At 54.8% G+C, this 20,253-nt stretch overlaps 1 protein-coding gene across 2 annotated transcripts in view; it reads left to right on the top strand.

Moving 5' to 3' along the window:
- NRG2 (neuregulin 2) overlaps nucleotides 1-20,253 on the top strand; it is a 195,401-nt gene that overhangs the window by 160,522 nt on the left and 14,626 nt on the right. For both annotated transcript variants that reach the window (XM_069589831.1, XM_069589832.1), the window contains exons 3-5: nucleotides 143-261; nucleotides 7,839-7,959; nucleotides 13,958-14,034. In XM_069589831.1, the coding sequence (XP_069445932.1) occupies nucleotides 143-261; nucleotides 7,839-7,959; nucleotides 13,958-14,034 (317 nt within the window). The remainder of the gene's footprint in view (nucleotides 1-142; nucleotides 262-7,838; nucleotides 7,960-13,957; nucleotides 14,035-20,253) is intronic.

Here is a 20,253-nt window from a genome sequence, read left to right as displayed (position 1 = left end):
ACCCAGACCCCAGCACTGGCTGGTCTGCGGGAGTCTGCTTCCCATCCACCTGCGCAGACACTGTGGCCATGCAGGGAGAGGTGACCGCTGGGTGACCGCTGGGGAGCTCATGCTCTCCCCCTCTTATCCCCTCCCTAACCAGAAAGAACTCACGACTCCAGTTCAACAAGGTGAAGTTGGAAGACGCTGGGGAGTACGTCTGTGAGGCTGAGAACATCCTCGGGAAGGACACCGTCAGGGGCCGGCTCTTCGTCAACAGCGGTAGGTGGTCCCCCAACCAAGAGAAGGGTCCTAGAGGGGTCCTGTGGGGGGAGCCTGCCACCCTGCCACCAGCCCTGGAGAAGAGGCCCACACATGATCCATCTTGCACTTGACTCCCCTCCCTCTCGCTGCTGCCATATCAAGGCCCGAGATCTGAGCCGATTCAGGGAAACGCAGTCGAAGCATAAATGTTTAGCTTTGTTATCTGGACCTGGAAGAGCCGCCAGCTCTCATTTTAAATACCCTGAAAACTAAATATTTTGAAATCAAGAGGTAGGGGGTGGGAGAAGGATATTTTTAGAAGGCAATTATGGGAGGCTGGGCTGCCAGGAGCGGGGCTCTGGAGAGAGGCAGACCCAGGGTGTGTGTGAGCCGCCTGCCCACAGCTTTGCTGGGCGCCCGAGTGGAGGCAGCCCACTCTGCGGGGCCACAGTGGGGAGGCCTGAGTGCCCTGGACCCCTGGGGGCAGCCTCTGCTCAGGGTTGACCGGCCCCTCTCCCACAGGTCATCCCCTCCCTGGGAACTGTACAAGGTCAGGAGCCCATGGCACCCTTAGCTGCCTCTTGCCACAGAGGCAGCCTCCCTGCTGGGCCATCCTCTGGTTGTTGCCCTTGACTGGGAAGTCACCAAGCCTATCTGTCCTCAGGTCATGCCCCCTCCACTCTCACCCCTCCTCTGAGCCCCACAGCTCTCATTCCTCCTCCTGACACCCGGCCTTTAGGTACCACTTGTTACCTGGTTGTTGGGTTTGCTTCCAGTCCTGCCCATCACAGAGTCCATCTGCCTGCATCGCTTGTGTTTCCACCACACAGCCTTCTGGTACTCCCCACACCCCATGCAGTCTAACAACAACCCTGGCCTTGCACCTTCAGAGGAGAACCTGGCTCAGACCCGGTCTGCCCTGTGTTCTGAGGGATCCCCCTCTCTTGCAAGCCTCTCTGCTCCTCCACTTGCAGTGGATCTCATAGGTCTGAGTCTTCAAGTCCTGGTCAGTCTTCTTTCTCGATCTCTCGCTCACATCTTTTCTTTTCATTCCAACCCCACCTCGAGGGCACCTCTGGCCCAGGTTTCAGCCCTGCTCACCTAGGCCAGAGCAGTGGCCTCTGAAGGCGCTTTAACTCCATCATGCCCCCACCCTTGGAGACACAGAACAAGAACTTGGCCCCACAGCCCAGCTGACACAAATCTGACCCAAATGGTCTCTCCATATTCCCTCTGGAGCCCTGACTCAACCCCATGGTGTAGTTCATGGATTAGGAGATTGAAGCTGAGAGGGGTTACATATTCTGCCCAGAGTCAAGCAGATAGACCTACCTGATGTGAAAGATGTTGGCAAACACAGAGCCCCCCAAGCTCCATGGGGCCATGTCTAGCCTGTTTACTCCTCCAGCCCTGGGGCCCACCACAGCACCAGGCTTGAATCACCACCTGGTAAACACAGGAGGACCACAGACCCTGCTTCAGGGCCTCTCCTGACTCCCCATGGCCCAGCCTGGGCGTGGCAGTGGTGGGGGCACCTGCGCCCTCCTGCCCCTCCCAGCCTGTCTCAAGCCTGGGAAAGTGGACCATGCTGGGGCCCAGCAGCGTCCCCTGCAGCCAGAGTGGGCAGGCATTCTCAGATCCACTGGGGATTTGGGGTTTCCTGTTTTACATTTTAAGACTTTCTTGGTTAGAACTGATAAGAACCCAGTATAAAACTATGTTGAGGAATGTATTGGTTTTTAAAACTGAGAAGTCTAGAGGTAAGACTGACCTTAGACCCGACAGAGTCCTGGACCTCAGAGCAGGGGTTGGGGTGCTCCCTTCCACAAAGTGTTGGCCTCTTTTTCTCCCCCTGTAAAATGGGCTTCCCCCACGTTTAGGGAAAGGATTGAGAAGAGGAGCCTATGGCCTCAGACAGCTCTGGGTTCACATCACCCCAGCACCACCCAGGGAAAGAGAGAGCTTGGTCTGTCTCTCTCCATTTACGTTGTCACAGGGGTGGATTCTTGCTCTGTGCCCCGCTCGGCCCAGCCATGCGCTCAGGGCGAGTGGGATGCCATCCTGGCGGGCCCATGTGTGTATGCAAAGGGGTCCTGAGGGGCAGAGTACCATGAGTGACATCCCTGCTAGAACTACATTGGAGGCAGGGGCTGGGGTGTGGAGGAAGAGGAAAGGCTGCCATGCCATGAAGGAAACTGCAGTAATGTCCTCTCCTGCACAGGGCTTGGGGCCTCAGGCGGGGTTCTGTTGTGAGATCCTTCAGAGAAGCTGCAGCTCCACCCTTCCTGTGGGCTTCTGTGAGCCCTCAGTAGCCTGGGTTCTGGTCAGACAGGGATCAGACAGTGGAGCTTTGGGCTGGGCCCTCAGGGCTCTGCGCCTCTCGTCCCTCCAGCAGGCAGGACAGTGGGGCAGCTGAGCTATGGACAAGAGTCCAGAGCTTTGGTCTCATTCCAGGTCTGTTGTACAACCCTGAGTGAGTTGCTCCACCTCCCAAGTCTTCAGTTTTCCCATCTGAGTTTGACCCAGGTGATCTGTAAGCCCCTTCTCCCTAAAATTCTAGGATTCTCAGGGTTTTTTGTGTCGAGGCTGACATCCTGTACACCTAGCCAGCGCCACCACCACACATGTACACCCTCACACCACATCTCTTCAGCTGTCCAGGCAGGCAAGAGCCTACCCTTCATGTGGGGAGGTGGACAGAGCCACTGGAGGGAGCCAGGAGGTCCTGTGGGGAACGTTTACCCGGGTCAAGATGCTCAGGCTCCTGTTTACCCGCGGAACCCAGAAGACTTGCAGCAGCCCCACCCTGAGGAGGGGGGGAGGGCGGGTAGCGGGCGACTGTGCCTGCCCCCTCTGACTCATTCCAGGGTGGGTTGGCTGGGCCCCGCCTGGGCCCCAGGGAAGCCAGGGCAACAGGGGTGGGGCCGGCAGAAGAGGGCATGGGAAGGCCGCCAGGGAGCAGCGGCTACTCAAGGGGCATCGACACAGCCTTGAAAGATGAGAAGTTTTGTCCATGGCAAGGGATAGGAGGGCAGCGGTTACAGTAGCTGGCAGTGGGGAAAACATCTCCACAGCATGAGCTCCCTCCTGGCCCTTGCCTCCTCAGGACCTCAGTACACTCACTCAGCCCAAGACACTGAGGCCTAATAGAGATCTCCTGGGTTTACCTCCCCAGGTGTTTTCTTTAAATCCCCCCCAGCCCCTGGCAACCAGAATCTACTTTCTGCTTCTGTGGATTCGCCTATTCTGGACATTTCACAGAAATACAATCATAGAATACGTGGCCTTTCAAGACTGGCTTTTCCACTTAAAATAATGTTTTCAAGGTTCATCCATGTTGTAGCATGTATCAATGCTTTCATTTTCGTGGCTGAATCGGATTCCATTGCATGTGTCTACCACATTTTGTTTATATACGCATCAACTGGGGTTGTTGCGTCATTCTAGTCGTTTCCACATTTGGGCTGTTAGGAACAATGCTGCTATAACATTTGTATCCAAGTTTTTGTGTGAACTTGTATTTTAGTTCTCTTGGGTATATACCTAGGAGTTGACTTGCTTGGTCATATGGTAACTATGTTTAATTTTTTGAGGGACTACCAGCTGTGTTTCAAAGTGGCTGCACCATTTAGCATTTCCATCAGCAAAGTAGGGGGATTCCCATTTCCCCACATCTTCACCACCACTTGTTATTATCCATCCTTTTTTAATATAGCCATCTGAGGGAGAAGGCAATGGCACCTCACTCCAATACTCTTGCCTGGCAAATCCCATGGATGGAGGAGCCTGGTGGGCTGCTGTCCATGGGGTCGCGAAGGGTCGTACAGGACTGAGCGACTTCACTTTCACGTTTCACTTTCATGCATTGGAGAAGGAAATGGCAACCCACTCCAGTGTTCTTGCCTGGAGAATCCCAGGGGTGGCAGAGCCTGGTGGGCTGCCGTCTATGGGGTCGCACAGAGTTGGACACGACTGAAGCGACTCAGCAGCAGCAGCAGCAGAGGGGGTGTGAAGTAGCACCTCTGTGGTTTTTATTTTCATTTCCTTAATGATTGTTCATGAGTATTTGTATTTTCTAAGAGATAATGCTTGAATTAATGCTTTAATGCTGATAGCAGCAGCAGCCAAGGAGACCAGACTAGACCCTGGGATGGTAGTAGAATGTACCTTTCTCTAAAGAATCGGATGTCTTTAATTGCTTGGTAGAGATAATTGTCGGTATTCGTTAAGCACCTATTACATGCCAAGTGCTGTGCTAGACACTGGAGTTCGTTCACCAGTGAAGCAGACAGCCTCTGCCCAGATGGAGCTTACCTTCTGTTGGAGGTAGCTCAGTTGGTAAAGAGTCCACCTGCAGTGCAGGAGACCCTGGTGATTCCTGGGTCAGGAAGATCTGCTGGAGAAGGGATAGGCTACCCACTCCAGTATTCTTGGGCTTTCCTTGTGGCTCAGCTGGTAAAGAATCTGCCTGCCATGCAGAAGACCTGGATTCAGTCCTTGGGATGGGAAGATCCCCTGGAGAAGGGATAAGCTATCCACTCCAGTATTCTGGCCTGGAGAATTCCATGGACTGTATAAGCCATGGGGTCACAAAGAGTCAGACACGACTGAGCGACTTTCAGTTTCAGGTTTTAGACAGCTAGTAATTGCACAACTAGTCCTTTAATTGTTAAAATAAATACTATAGTTACAAATAGTTACAAAACTAAGACAAAGAGTAAGGGAGGAGACCTGAGCAGCCTCTCTGAGACACTGATATTTTGAAAGTCCTGGACAAGGAGTCACTTGGCCTCTTAGAGGAGCTGAACTAAGCCCGTGGAGTCTGAATATACTGCAAGAAGGGGACAAGACAAGAAGCAGGACAGGTGGTGAGGCCCAGATTAGACTTGGGGAGGGCTGAGTACAAAACCATTGGAGGGTTTTGATACTGGAAGTGACGGATCATTTACATATTTTAAAGACCACTCTGGCAGCAGCCACAAAGCAGAAAGATTAGAGATGAAGGCAAGAGTGAGGACAGGAAGATCTATGAGGAGGCGACTGTGGCCATCCAAGAAAGAAACCACAGAGGCCAGGGCCGGGGGTGGGGGGGAAGGCAGTAGTGAGACGAGGCAGAGCCCCAGGAGGCATGGAGGCAGGCCTCAGCAAGAGACAGCTGGGGGGCCAAAAATCAGAGACTCCCTGCAAGCCTTTGGCTCATGCTGTTTAGTCCCAGAGGTGAGCGAGGAGCAAGTGGCAGGGCACAGGAGTGGGAGCTGCGTTTGGGGTAGCCTAGCACCGTCCCCGGGGTGCTGTCTAGGGAGCAGCCAGATTCTCTCACTTGGAGGTCACTGGTCATCTTCACCTCCCCAAATGCGGGAGAACACAGTGAAGGAATATGAAGGGAGTGTGAGGCATTGCCCTCAGAGCCCAAGTGAGCTGGAAGAGCATGACCGCACATCTTCTGTGTGGAAATCTTCCTGGCGTGAACCTCCACCACCAACACAGCTGGTGACTTGGGAGGAGCCTGCCGTTACAGGGCTGGCCTCAGGTACTACTTTCTGAGGTGCAAAGGCCTTTCCCCCACACCTTCTGCAACCAGCTCCCCCACTGCCCTCCCTTTTTGCCTTTCCAGGGCCCCAGCCTAGTCCCCACTGTGACACAGTTCTGGAAGCCCCAGCCCATTGATCCCAGCCAGGGTCCTGTCTTCCTTCCTTCAGGAGTCATCCACTGCCTTCCAAGTCCTGGGTGCGTGCAGACGTGCATGGGGGCAGACCCAAGTGTGCGGCTGTGGTCCCACCACCATCTGCGCTCCTGCACAGCATCAGGCAGGTTCTGCCACCCCTGACCGCAGTGGGCATCAAGATGGCCTGAGGTTTCCCTAGCTTGGCCAGGGCCCGGTAAAGGACCCGGGCCTGTGGTCCACATCGTGTTTGCATCCATCTGTCAAGCCTTGGTGCTGACATGTTCTTCCAGGGTGGACCAGGTGCCTGGTGAGAATATGCAGCCAAATATCAGGAGCCCTAAAGCTTTGTTACAACACACCCTGGACTCTGGAAGGCTCTGCTCTCTTTCCTCACTCTTCCTTGGCAATGCAATCAAAGGGCAGGACAACCTTTAGGGTCCTCCCAGCAATGAGATTTTACAGCTCACAGGCGTGGTCATCTCAGCTGTTTCTCTTCTCTGTCCCTTTCTCTATTCCCTGGGTCTCACTGACCCAGAAGCATGTGGGTCCCAGACGGGTGTGGGGTTGCACAGAGGTGGGAGACGTCAGCAGGGTTGGGGCTCAAGAACGCCACACCAGCAGCAGGCACAGTGTGCTGGGAAAGCGGGAGTTGGCCCTGCCCGCTGGATTTTATCAGCGAGCTCCTCAGACATATACAGAGGCAGAGCTGTGTATATACTCCCGTTCCCGCGCTCCATCTGTCTCTCGACACGTCTAAACACTCAGGGCGCCAAGTGCTTGCCCTCCTCCTCCTCCTCTTGTCCCCCCACTTACTGCGGGGGATGGTGGAGACTCAGTACCCCTGAGGAGACAGAACTGGGCAAGGTAGGATGGGCCACTTGTCAGGAGGCTGCTGCTGGGCAGGCAGGAGAGGCCCTCCCAGCCCCCAGAGACTGTGCAGGGAGCAGGAACCCATTGATGACCAGTATGGATACACAGTCTGAGGGGTTAGCTAGCAGATAAAGACTGAAATTGGGAGCAAGAATTTCCACTTGAAACCAGGCTTCTGGGTGCCATCCCACTGAGGAGCCCAGCTTTTGGGATTTTCATTTATCAAATGAATCTGATCCATCAGAGATGTGCAGTTTAGGTTAGCAGCCTTGAACCCAGGCTTGTTCTCACCTAGTTTCCACATCCTAGCTGTCCCCTAGCCCTATCCCCAATGACCTAAAGCCCTGATTTATAGCCCAGGTTACCCAAGGCCTGGGGGCTCCCTCTAGGAGGCAGAAGTGGGGGAGCTGCCTGGCAAGAGCAGACATGAAGGCCCTGGATACTTCTGGAGATATAGTGGCCTCTGTAGCATTTCTGGGAGGCTTGTCCCCCCACTGGGACAAAGGAAGAAGAGAGGGGGGCTAGGGATCTCCTTACATCTCCCAAGATCTTGGAAAATTAGTGTCCCAAAAGGTGCCATTCTCCGCAAAGCCCAGTTTCCTCCAGTCACACCCTGGTCCATGAGAGCCCCAGTGGTGCAGATGGATGCACATGTCTCTTCCCTGCACCCTGTGACTTGCCCCCCACATAAGACATGGTGCCTCATCCCACCTGCAGGGGTGCCCCCAGAAAGGCAGGCATGCGGGCAAGCAGTGGAGGTGGACCCTTATTTCAGAAAACAGCAGTTTCTGCCAGCCTCTCCTCCCCTTCAAAACAGAAAATCTTCCCAGCCTTTGGAGGTTTGCCCGGAGCATGAGTGCACTGCGGTGCTGGATAGATGATCAGAGCTCACAGTGGCCTCCCCTTGGCCTTGTTTGGTGACTTGAGGGACTCCCAACCATTCCTAAAGTCTCCAATCATCCAGCTCTGAGATGGGCCATGAAGGACCATGAAGAAGGTGATTCCTGGGGCCCAGCGGTGGTCTCCATGGGTCACCAGCACGTGTCTCTCATACCTCCAGTGAGCACCACTCTATCATCCTGGTCGGGGCACGCTCGGAAGTGCAACGAGACAGCCAAGTCCTACTGTGTCAACGGAGGTGTCTGCTACTACATCGAGGGCATCAATCAGCTCTCCTGCAAGTAAGTGACCAGTGTGGGTGGGCGTGGGGGCAGGAGCAGGGGGAGAGAGGCCGGGGCAGAAGTGGAGGGCTCTAGGAAAAAGTGGGCTTCAAGCCACTGATAAGGGGTCTCCAGGGGGGTATAATCAGGGAGGTTTGCCCCACTTCCTAGCCCTTTCCTGGAATACAGGGAGATGTAAGCTCCAAAGGGCTCAGGGCTTCTGCAGTCCCAGTGTCCCAGGCCCCTACCCACCCAATCTTCCAGTGTCCCTGCTTTCACCGACACCTTCTAGGGAGATGGCGAGACTAGTCTCTGCCCTGGGCAGTGGGCACTGGATTCTCTCTCTCTCTCTTTCTTTCCCTTCCCATCTCTCAGCAACTTTCCAAACTTTATTCTGATGAACACTGCCCGGGTCGCATCTTCCCAGCAGTGAGAAGCCGGCAGGGCCAGGCGGGGAACACGTCCCAGAGCCCATGCTAGCTTAGGTCTGCTCTGTTCTCCCTGCCAGCAGGAAGCCAGTGCCCAGTTACGCCCTGGCTGCTGTCCATGACACTTCAGTCCCTAGTCCCTCTCTGGGGTGTGAGGGGCCACCAGCAAGGACATCACTCGGGTGTGGCCGAGTGGGCGAGGTCAGGGTTGAGGATAAAGCTCATGTTGGGACTCTGCCTCCCCAAGGGCTGCCTCATAGGACCTCCCAGGAGCTGAGGACCTCTGCTCCCACCCTTAGCCAGTAGGGCTGGTGGGAGCACAGTGATCAGGGAGGGCTTGTTGGGGCCCAGCCAGGTCTTCTGGGAGCTGGCACCTGCTGCCCCTTGACAAATCCTCTGGTGGGCGAGCCAGAAACAGGTAGGGTAGCTTGTGAGGGCAGCACAGGTTCTGGCCTGATCTGAGGAGCAGAGGGTGCTGTGCTTAGTCGCTCAGTCATGTCCGACTCTTTGCGACTGCATGGACTGTAGCCCTCCAGGCTCCTCTGTCCTTGGGATTCTCCAGACAAGAATACTGGAGTGGGTTGCCATTCCCTACCTCCAGGGGATCTTTCCAACCCAGGGACTGAACCCACCCAGGTCTCCTGCATTGCAGGCAGATTCTTTACCCACCGAGCCAGAGGAGCAGAGGGAGGAAGGCCTAGTTAGCAACTCCGGATTTCAAAGCAGCCTTGGGCTCTAGTGAGGCGCCGAAGCTGCCCCATTCCCCATGGCATCTGGGCACAGGCCAGCAGGGCACTGATGAAAATTCAGGGGGAGGCATTTGCCAGCCCCACAGACAAGATCCAGTCAGTGTTCCCAGCTCTCCTGCCTTGGCCTCCAGCTCCCTCCTATGACCTTGCCCAAAGGTGCCCACCTCACAGCGTGATAATGGGGGCCACGCCTCCTTCATGCTCTCCCCTCAGTGGACGGCCAGGCACTCCCCGGGCTCCAGCCGGCCTCCTCTGCCAGCATTCGTCTTGGTCCACCTTCTACCTGCTGCCATCTGCCTTCCAGCCTCCCCCATCCTGGATCTCAAGGGATAGTCCCCAAAGAAACAGCCGGTCCCCTGGGAAGTTCTTGGTCCAGACTCAGCCCCTCATCCTCTCTTTCTGCCTCTAGGACAGTGTCACAGACCCTAGGAACATTCTAGCCTTGAAAATGCTCTGAGCACTTAGGAATAGATCTAAAGAAATGTGTAAGAGTTTTGGAATACCTTACAGAGATGGCCCAGCCCTGGACCCCCTCCTCTTATCCCCTACAACACACACACGCCAGGCCTCTCATCTTCTCTAGCCCCTTGGGCCCCCAGACCCTTGAAAGGACCCAGCATTGTCACTGATCAGCCCTGGCTCCTGACAGGAAAGGTTGCAGCCAACCAGGACAGATGCTGGGGTTGGGGAGGGCTGTGGAGCCCAGGACTGCAGTGCTAGAGCTTAGTGTGGAAAAGAGAATAGTGAGCTATAGGGTTCCTGGGGACCCCTGCCAGCAAGGCTGTACCCCTAGGACCCTCTGGGTCCCACCCAGCTGAATCTGAGAGGAGCAGAGTGCAGGAGCCTGAGCCATTGTGAAGATGCTGTCCTATCACCCCCCAACCAGGACAGCTGGGGTTCACTGCTTAGAACCTGAGCTCGGTACCCAGAACTGCCACCTCCCCACCTTAACCCCAGCCAGAGCTCTTGGAACCAACTTTCCTGACTCCCTGGACCCCCAGGAGAGGGGAACCCCTGGTGGGGATGGCAATCAGGAGGGCAGGTCCTCAGAGCTGTGCTGGAGAAGGACAGGGGGAGGGGGGCAGGGCAGAACCCAGAGGCCATTCTGAGGGTGGGTGAGCTGGGAGGGAATGGGGGCAGGCCTTTTGGGGTTCCTGATGACACCCTGAATGGAATGGATGGAATGAAAAGGAGAGAATTTAGGAAACGGAACTCACGTCGTACCATTTGTGCTGTTTGTTTACTTTTTTATTTTGATTTTTTTGCATTTCCGCTTAGCTTGGATAATGAAACTAAACTGGTCAGTTTCATTCCAGTTTCGACAAAAATCAGTTTTCCTTCCTGGTTTTCTGACACTTGTTGTTGTGTATTGGTTCCGAGCCCCACGGGGAGTGTTGAAAAGCGGGCACACTCCATCCCTCCTGTTTTTCTAGAATTCAGAGCCAAAAGAAACAGTGTCACTGATACTGAATTTTGTTTTAAAAAGGAAAACTTAGGGGGATTTGAAAACGGGGGTCCAAATCACGGTGACCGCCTCCTGTCTGGGCCAGACAGGGGCCTCCGCACTTCCTCTTGCTGCTTTCTCCTCTTCTCTCCGTGTGTTTATAGAGCACGGTTGGTGCGTGACTCTGGGGGACTGGTTCAGGGGATGATGACAGAACAAGACTCTCTTTCCAGCCCTGTGCGCATACCAGTGGCATGCCTCTCCTCGCCATCAGCCCATCCCCCATCCCCCCGCGCCCACGTCCCGGTGACCCTCATCCCATCCCCATCTGCCTGCTCATCCTCTCCACCTCCACCCCCTTGCCCCCCTGCTCATGAGGCCAGAGACGCTTCACTCCCTCCAGTGCCCGGGGCACACCCTCATCCCTCATCCTCCCCTTCCCCTGGGTGAGGGCAGCACACATGGCATTATCCCCAGGCTACCAAAAGGAGAAACTGAGGCCCGGGAGGTGGGGTGGAAAACCAGGGAGGCAGAGTCCCAACCTCTCTGTCATCCCAGGTGCAGCCCGCGGGCTCTCCTCTCTGCCCCTCTCTCATCCCTGCTCTTCTCCAGCCCTGAGCACAAACCTTCCCATAGTCAAGGATAATGGCGTGGGGCTAAGGGCCAGGAAGCCTGTACCCCATGTCCCTGAAATTCAGGGAGTCAATCCCTGTCTGAGTGGGAACTTACCCACTACCAGCCAGCCATGCCAAGTTCAGCCCCTGCTCCTGGTTAACAGGCTAATGTAGCCTGTTCCCTGTTACCAGGTCCTGGGAGCAGAGTGGCAAGGCTGTTGGCCACCCCCAGAGCCTTCTCCAGGGATGCCCCCAGCCTCCCAGACGTGGCTCATCCTCAACAAGTAAGGCTAATGAAAGGAGCCAGGGCACTACCCCGTGAGGTGCCCACCTCCCACTGCCTTCTCCTTTGTTCAGCCAGCAGGGAACACACTCCCAGGGCAGGAAGGGTATACACTACAACTACAGAAGGCTTTTCTGTCTTGTAGACAGTGTCCGCGGTACCACCTGGAGCTGTGCAACTCTGTGGCCATGAAAAATAGGAGGATACGGTCGGGGTAGTCCAGGCTGGGTATGGGGCCAGGAACACAGGGATGTACTTAATTATTCTCCATCTCCAAGAGCCACAGGAAAGCATCCTGGCTCTCTGCAATGGGAATAAATTCCCCTCTGTCCCCTCCTGCTCCTGCACTCCTCATTCTCTCTCTTACACAGATGTGCACACACACACACGCAGGTTTCCCCTGTCTCCAGAGCCGGGCTAATCTCAGGCATTGGACACAGTCAAGCCTCTCTCTTATTCCTCTGAGGATTCCAAGAGTCATTTTGGCAACTTCCTGGGTCTATATCTTCCACCCCCAAAGGTGCTTCCACATTGGGAAAAAAAATCACTTCTACACCTCTCCTCCCATTCCCAAGTGGAATGTTTCTGAGAGTTGAGAAAGGAAAGCTGAGCCTGACGCAAGCTGAATGGAAAGCCTTAGCCACTGCCTCCATTCTCCTGGGCTGGGATGATTGGGAACGAGGGCAAGGGGGTCAGAAAAGGATGTACTGACAAAGTTGTAGCTTCCTCTCCCAAAGCACCTTGTTCAACAGGATGAGCATGCATCAGCTTCCCTGGCTGGCTCCCCTCCTCCCTTCTCCAGACACCCCCTCCTCTACTACCACTCTTTGGCCAGACATACCTACATACACACTGCTCCTACTACAAGGACCAGCCTCCTGCCTCACCTGAGGGAGATACCCTAAGGCCCACAGAGACTCCAGCTGTCTGCTCATCAACTGCTCCCAATCCTCCAGGCTAGATTGGAGGCCACAGGGTTTTTGTGAGGGTCTTTACAGCCAATAGCCATCACCCCCTGTAAGTTCAAGGGGCTACTGATGGTTGGTATACACTAAAATGCTAAGAGGTATATAGTACATTCACCTTTTGGGGAAGTTTACTGATGAACCGTATTGACCTGTTACTAAGGGAACACGGGTGATGGGCTTACCTAATTTCCTAAATTAAAGAGGCAGAAGAGCATAGACCCATTTTTGAGTAGGGGGCTGGGGGCGGGGGGTCAGTCTGGCCCTGTCTGTAAGCTTCTCTTAAGTACCTGGCCTTGCCTGGGGTTCAGAAGAGTATACAGGGCAGGGCATGTCTCCCACAAATCTGCAAGACAGGAAATCACTTGGAGGGAGAAAGGCAGCTGGGGAGAAGAAGGAAATGGACCTTGGGGGTAAGGACAAAGTCAGGGAGATGGGAGTGGGTGGTTCTCTGTAGGAGGCAACCAGGGAGAATGAACTCCCTCCAGAGCCAGGCAGTGACAGAGGAGCAGGTCATGGCGAGAGGGCAGGTGTCCCACGCAGCCAGTTGGCCCCCTGATGTGGAAGAGGCTTCGGGGTCTCCAGGGAGCCTGCTTTAGTCCCCCTGCATCATGATTCTTGCCACCCAAGACCAGATGCCCCACACCCACCCTGGGCCCACCAGCTTTGGGATGCTGGTAATTCAGGCTTCTCTCCACCCTCACTTGTCCACCACTAAGCTTTCCCCATATATACTGCTCCAGAGAAGCCTTCCCCAAACTGCATGTTCACAAGGATTCCTCAGAAAAATGACTTCCAAGGTCAGATAAATTTGGAACAAACTAGAAAGTTCAGCTCTTTCCTCCTAAAAAATTCCTCATGGCCTTTCATATGCTAACGTGCACCGCAACTCTACCCGGAAACCAGGCAATGGATTTCCTCAACTTGTTTGGCCACAGAACCCCTCTTCGAGAGAACAGATGAGACATCTCCAAGGCCCCTTTTGTTGTGGGCACACAGTCTAGGAACAGCATTCCCATTCTCCTTTGAGCTTTCTGGAGGCTGCTGCATGGATGAGAAATCCCACCCAGGGCCCTGGCAAAAACCCTTTGGTAGGAATGGCTCCCCAGAACTTGGTATTCCAGAAAACTCCCAGCCTCCCAACCCTTCCCCACCACACCCCACCTGCTGACTGCCTGGCACCAAGGGGCTACAAGTCTGGCTTCCTGGGGCCCCAGGCAGGTCAGAAGAGAAGTCTCAAGGACCATTAGGACCTTTAGGCAGTAAGTTCCCAATTTTCCCCACCCAGCTTCCCCAAACCATCTTTTCCCTACCCCTACCCCTGCTTCCCCACCACCTGGAGCTGCATCTATTAGAGAGATTTTGAAGGAGACTTCTGAGCCCTCCACCCAGCCCCGACTCCAGCCCCTCCAGCAGCGAGTGTGCCCCAGCGCTCGACTTGGTTTTCTCATTCATCACTGTGCACTTTGATTTCTAACCTAAGCCTCGCGGATGATGCCAGTTTGTTCTGTGATTTTTCCCCTTTTCCTTCTCCAGATGTCCAAACGGATTCTTCGGACAGAGATGTTTGGAGAAACTGCCTTTGCGATTGTACATGCCAGATCCTAAGCAAAGTATGTTTGAAGATACAAACACAAGTCCCTGCTCCTTAGAAAGCTTCTGGGTGCAGTCCCCCCCACTCCCCCCCGTTGTAGGATATAGGGCCAGGGGTGCTGGTTGTTTTGATCTTTGGCTGTTTTTGGTTTCCTTTTTGTATTTTTGGTTTGTTAGTTCTTTTGTTTTGCTTTTTCATTTTTGGCCTAATCCTTGGGTTTAAAGTTCAGGGCTGCAGGTAAGGGGCAGAGTGGTGAGGCTGGTACAAATGGTTAACAGTGGCAAGGAACCCAACTGGCATTGGCAGGAGCCTGTGCCGGGGTGTTGCAACGCCTGTGTCTTGCTATCCTGGCTCTCTCTTTCTGGTTTTCTTTCTTTTGGTAGGTGTCCTGTGGGATACACCGGGGACAGGTGTCAGCAGTTCGCAATGGTCAACTTCTCCAGTATGTCTCTTTCTTCTATTTCTTTCCTTCCCTGCTAACTGACAGTTCTTCCCCACCCCACCCCCCACCCCGTGGGAAGGATGGGGGCCTTGCTTTCAGAGATTGGGGGAGGGGGACGTGGGGGTGTCCTCTCAGTCCTCATCAGACACCTGTGCGTCTTACCGAACCAAACTTGGGTCTGCTCGCCCAACATGCAGCAAAGCTAACCTACCAAACCAGGTTGAGGGGAAAGAAAGAATAGCGCTATTGCAAAGGCAACAAGCAGAGGACATGAGCAACTCCAGGGAAGGGATTTGAAAGACTGTGGGCGGATGGGGTCATGAGGTATGTGTTCAGCTCGTGCTCAGTGTCTGACTGGCTGGTGGCGAGGGAACAGGGTGATGCTTCAGGAATCTCAGTCAGCAACCTTCTGGCTCCACTCAGCCTGGGGCCTGCGTAGGGGTGGTCATCACCTGCTGGGGGTTTTAGTATCTGAAAAACAACTCAAAGGTATACCAGAGGTCCCAGACTTTGTTTTATGGCTAAACTCGTATTATTTTGTTTTGTTTGATTGTTTTCCTTGGTTTCTGCACTTTCTCACTTCTCTGATTAAATGTGCTCTTTGGAACTCGATGAGAAAGGCCTGGGAGGCTAAAGCCTTTCTACAAACAAGAGGCAGGGGAAACTGGGGGATCATTCCTGGGGAAGGACCTACAGATCCCTACTCAGTTTCATGCAGAGGAGACTGATACAGTGTCTGCCTCCTCTGCTTGGGCACAGTCACACTGGATTCTCTTTGCAGCTGGGCAGAACCAGGCTCAGGTCTCTTCCTCACCGGGGGTCAGGCAGCCTGGCCAGGATGGGAAGAAGCATTTGCAGAGCCCTCACCTGCCTCTGAGAGCCTGTTTGAGGATGTCAGGCTGTTGCGGGGCTGGGGGGCACAGGGCTAGGCAGTGAGTGTGTGCTTGTGTGTTTGAGAGAGAAACAAGTTCTCAGAAAACCTGCCTTTGGATCTGGGATCTGGCCAGAGTTTGTTTTGGTTTGATTTGGGGAGATGGGGGAGAATGGGGAAGGAGGATTGAGGGAATACAGGCCCCAGGGCAGTGGTTTCCATGGAGACTAGAGACCTCTAGGCGGCTAAATGTTGATGGAGGAGGAGGTTATTGTTTGTTGCTCAACATGGGCTTCCCTAGTGGCTTAGCAATAAAGAATCCCCCCTGTAATGCAGGAGACTTGGGCTCAATCCCTGGGTCGGGAAGATCCACTGGAGAAGGAAATGGCAACCCAATCCAGTATTCTTGCCTTGGGAATCTCAAGGACAGAGGAGCCTGGCAGGCTACAGTCCATGGGGTCGCAAAGAGCTGGACGTGACGTAGCAACTAAACAACAAAGATTGTTAAAACATAGAGGGAATAAGGAATGGAGGGGTAACTGGCGACTCTCTCCAGGTCATCTCTGGTCTGAGACCCCACCAAGACTTCATTCCCTTCCTCTCTTCCACTTCTGAAGGTGGAACTTTCTGGTTTGCAGTGTGTTGAGAATAGTGTGAGCCCTGGGGCTGGGGGATGAGGCCATGACTGTGGCAGGTTTTATCTGGGGCTGGGAGCAGTTCCTTCAAGCGCTGTCAGGTGGCAGTGGAGCAGAGCAGAAAGCCACAGACTGGCCGTGGACTCCCTCTGGGACCCAACAGTCTGTGGCCCCTATCCTCCAGAACACCCTAGGCCCCTGATCAACCTGCCACCCACCTCCTCCTCTCCAGGGAGGACAGATGGATCCCCTGAGGAATTCAAACTGGATTGATAGTGCCTGGCATGAAGGGGCCGAGGGCAGGACCCACGGGGCCACTTAGGCAGCCCTCAGAAAAAAGGGATTTGGGGCTCAGGATAGAGAAAGGAGCCTTCTCACCCTTCTCAGACCATAGCACGAAAGGCTAGATGTTCCCCCCAACAGGAACCTGGAAGCCAAGATTTGAAGAGGAGAGTGGAGGTGCCAGGGAGGTGGGGGCTGGTCAGCCCAGATGATCAACTATCTTAATACAGTGTTGGGGGCAGCTCTCTCCCCAGGCCCCTCCCATTGGAGGCCAGGGAGGAAGGTCGTGGGGATAGGAACTGAACCTGTGGGCATGCGGCCCAACAGAATTCTTCTGAGCCCAGGCTCCAGAACCAACTGCAGAGTCAGATCAGCCCTGTTGGAGGACTGCAAGTCAGGAGGGTAGAGCAGCCAGGCAGGGCTGAGGACCAGGAGAGAGACAGTGGAGGGCCTTTTCCTTCTCCCCCTTCGGCCCAGAGCCTCCCTAGCTTACAGGACTGTTCTGGACAGGGAGTCCCAGTGCATCCTGAATCAGAGCAGTGGAGCCTCCGGAACTCGGCCGCCATCCAAGCTTCCCTGCCAGCTGGGCGTCTTCAGCTTTCAGCTCAGATCTCCTGGGAGGGTCAGCCGGGCTCCAGGAGCCCAGGAAAGACTCTGGAAATGCAGCCTTTCTGCCTGGTGTTATTGGGATTCTTGCTGGCACCTTTTGGTAAAGGATTTATACTCTTGAAGCACTTCGCATGGAGCACTTCATGCACTGCTCTATCAGATAATTTTTGAGAAGGGAGTGTAAAATGCTAACTTAAGTGTTCAGGCTTGGATTCAGAGGGGCCTGAATAATATTGCCAGCAGCTAAGCTTACTGTTCTGGGGGCCTCATTTAACCTCTCTGATTTTCTCACCTGTAAAATGGGGATAATGACATCTATGCCCTTAGGGTTGCTGGGAGGATGAAACAAAGGGAGACACATGATAGGCTTAGTCGAGGACCTGCGGTTGTTGCTTGAGCAAAGCCAAGCTCTCCTCCCAGCTACTGCTGGCCTAAAGGTGAGGGCCCCCCAGAGGCTGACTCTCAGCACATCCTGAGCAAAGTGTCTGACCTTCCCCCTCTGTCCAGACAGCCTCTAGACCTGCAGCCACAGTAACTTCCCCTTCTTCCCCTGACAGCCCCTCCACTTCCGAAGAATCAAAACTTGTGCACCTGGATACCCCTCACATACAAGAGCACAAATCTGCACACACACTCACAAACACACGAGCACGTGCCTGCGCTCACACGCCAACACACACATGTGCTGACGCCTGCTCACACAGGCACACACACGAGCACATGAGCACATGCTCTAGGGTCCACATCAGGACCTCCTCATCCAGGAGCCTGAGGCTGTGTGTCTCAGGGCCTGTCCAGGATGGAAACTTTGCCTGTTGTCTGATCAGCCGGCCCTGCTGGGAGTTCAGCAGCAGGTGACCATGGTTACTGGTCAGTATGCAAATTTCTGTCCAGTAGGACCTGTCTGTGACTTGGTGGTGTCACTCTATGCTGGCTGAGTGGCAATCAGTGAATATGATGAGCAGAAGACTGTTCGGTTTTTTGTTTGGTTTTTGTTTTGCTGGGGCTGACATAGCTGCAGGCCCCTCAGAATCCACCCGTGGGGCAAGGGAAGCAGGGCTGCCTTCTAGTGGCCAGCCAAGTACCGCTGGCGATCCAGGACAGCACTGGCCTTTGGCTCAAAGGGAAGGCCAGTCAGGAGCCCCCAAAGCTGCTCTGTACTGCTTGGTTCCCAGAGGAGTGATGCAGGAGAAAACTCTTAAATGACTTTGGGAGCCCTGCTCACTTCTCCAGGTGGTCGTTGTCCTGAGTACGAGCCAGTCAGGCCTGCCCAGGGACTCAATGGGCAGGAATAGCCATGGCTTAGGCCCAAGAGATCGCAGACCTGGCCTCTAGCCTCCTTTCTGCCTCCAAATTTGCTGTGTGACCTTGGGAAAGTGTTCTAGCACCACTGGCCCCCAGCTGCCTCATCTAATACAAACACCACAAGTAGAGCCCAAACCAGCTCTGTGAACCATAGTTCTCTCAACCTCTGGGGCGCTGTGGCCAAGTGGGCTCTTCTCTCCAGGGAGCCTGGGTGCATCTCCAAATGCTGTGAGCTCTCTCGAGCTGCCTGGAGGGTCCCTGGGGCTACAGGACTAGCCGCTCAGTGAGAGCTGCCCCTGAGGATCCCTTGAGTCTGTCAAGTTTGTGCTGCTTGCTTAGCACAGCTGGCCAGCCCAGGGAGGTCCCAGGAGAGGAGAGGACTTGCTGTGTTAAGAATTCCTACCTCCCAGCAGTACATGTAAGACCACAAAGAGATCACCCTCAACGTCAGATTTAACAGGAGTGCCCAGGAGTGTTCATGTTTGGAAGAGCTGGGGATCATGCTTCGAGGGTGTGGTCACTGAATGGAATTGGGGGGCCAGAGCCCCAGAATCTTCCTCAAGGCTCTTTCAGTCAAAGCCATCCTGCTCGCCTGCCCTTTTCCAATGGCAGAGCCCCCTGGACTCCCTGTCATGGAGCAAAGGAAAAATCCAGCGCTGGACACACGTGCCTATGCTCCCCTCCCTCCACAGGAGATGAGAACCTCAGAACACAACTCCACCTCCTCCAGGGCTCTGGAGGAGCTTGCTCTGCACATGGGGAGGCCATGGAGAGGGCCCTGGCCTACCAACTTGCCCTCTTCCTCTCCCTGGCTACAGGCACCTTTGACACATGAGGAAAAGACTATGACTTGCCCACATGCACACAGCAAACTGGGGACAAAACAGAGACTCGAAGCCCACACTCAGAAGCCAGCTGCTAGCTTAGAATGCTAGGTGCACTTTTCAAAAACACTGGGGAGATTTCTGGGCTCCCACCCCAGAGCCCGGTTCCATTGGCCTGGATGATTCTGAAGCACAGAGGGGTTTGCAGACCTTCCAGGGATCCCGTAGCCAGGCCTGATCCCCACTCAATAGATGAGAGACTGAGAGCCAGACAGGCAGGGAACTCTGGGGTCGCACAGCAGGTCAGTGCCAGAGCTGATTCCTGGGCGGGCCCTCTTATCCGAGCCTTCAATATCCTGGGCATCTACCTCGAAGGGCCGTGAAATTGCACATTCACAACATGACCCCACTTCAAAGAGCACAACTGGCTGCCGTGCAGGGGGTACAGGTGTTCTACAGGTGGCACGCTTGTCTCTTTCTCCAAGTTGAAGTTTGCTTTCCTAACTAGTGAAAGTAGGCTGACACCCCAAGGCCTCACCCCTGCAAGTTTCTAGGATGTTGGGGGTGTCAGGTGGAGAAGTGACCTGCTCCCCTCCACACTCCTGCTCCCCACAGACTCTGAGCCTCTATGCCAGGCTCCTAGTAGGTGGGCAGGCCAGTGAGGCTCGAGGGGACAGGACAGGGACAAGGGGCAGTATGAGTACCCCCTGCGCTCGTTCTGAACAGAAAAAAGGGCCCCATGAATGAGCTCAAGCAGAGCAGGCTGTCTCCAGGAGGGGCTGGCGCTGAAGCTGGGAAGGGAAGTATGGGATGCCTCGGACCCCTGCCCCTCACTCACTTTCCTCCCCGGGGACATCTGCCAACTGACTTCTGCCCCTCCCCACCAGGTACTAACCCCACAGCTCATCTCTAAAGAACCCGCCCTTCCTGCTGAGCCTAACCCTTCTCCCTACCCCCCAGCAAGGGCTCCTGGGGGCTGGCTGCCAGGGAAGGGGCTCAGGAGGCCGGGAGGGGACCCCACTAACCTGCCTTCACCTCACAGGCTGCTGCTGGTATCCGAAGAATCCTGACCAACGTTTCTCTCTCTCTCTCCCGCCCTTCCCCCATTTCTGTCTGTATCTCTCCCTTCATCCCTTCCCCCTCTGACCCTCCTCTCTCCCGCACTGCCAGAGCACCTTGGATTTGAACTAAAGGGTATGGAGCCTCTATGTATGGGTCAGCACCATCCACATAGCCCCTCTCCTCAGCCTCTGACACCATGTGTGCTGGA

The sequence above is a fragment of the Ovis canadensis genome, chromosome 5, assembly GCF_042477335.2.
Source record: "Ovis canadensis isolate MfBH-ARS-UI-01 breed Bighorn chromosome 5, ARS-UI_OviCan_v2, whole genome shotgun sequence".
NCBI classification, from domain to species: domain Eukaryota; kingdom Metazoa; phylum Chordata; class Mammalia; order Artiodactyla; family Bovidae; genus Ovis; species Ovis canadensis.
The sequence above is the reverse complement of the archived record's forward strand: the minus strand, read 5'-3'. Positions and strand labels throughout refer to the sequence as shown.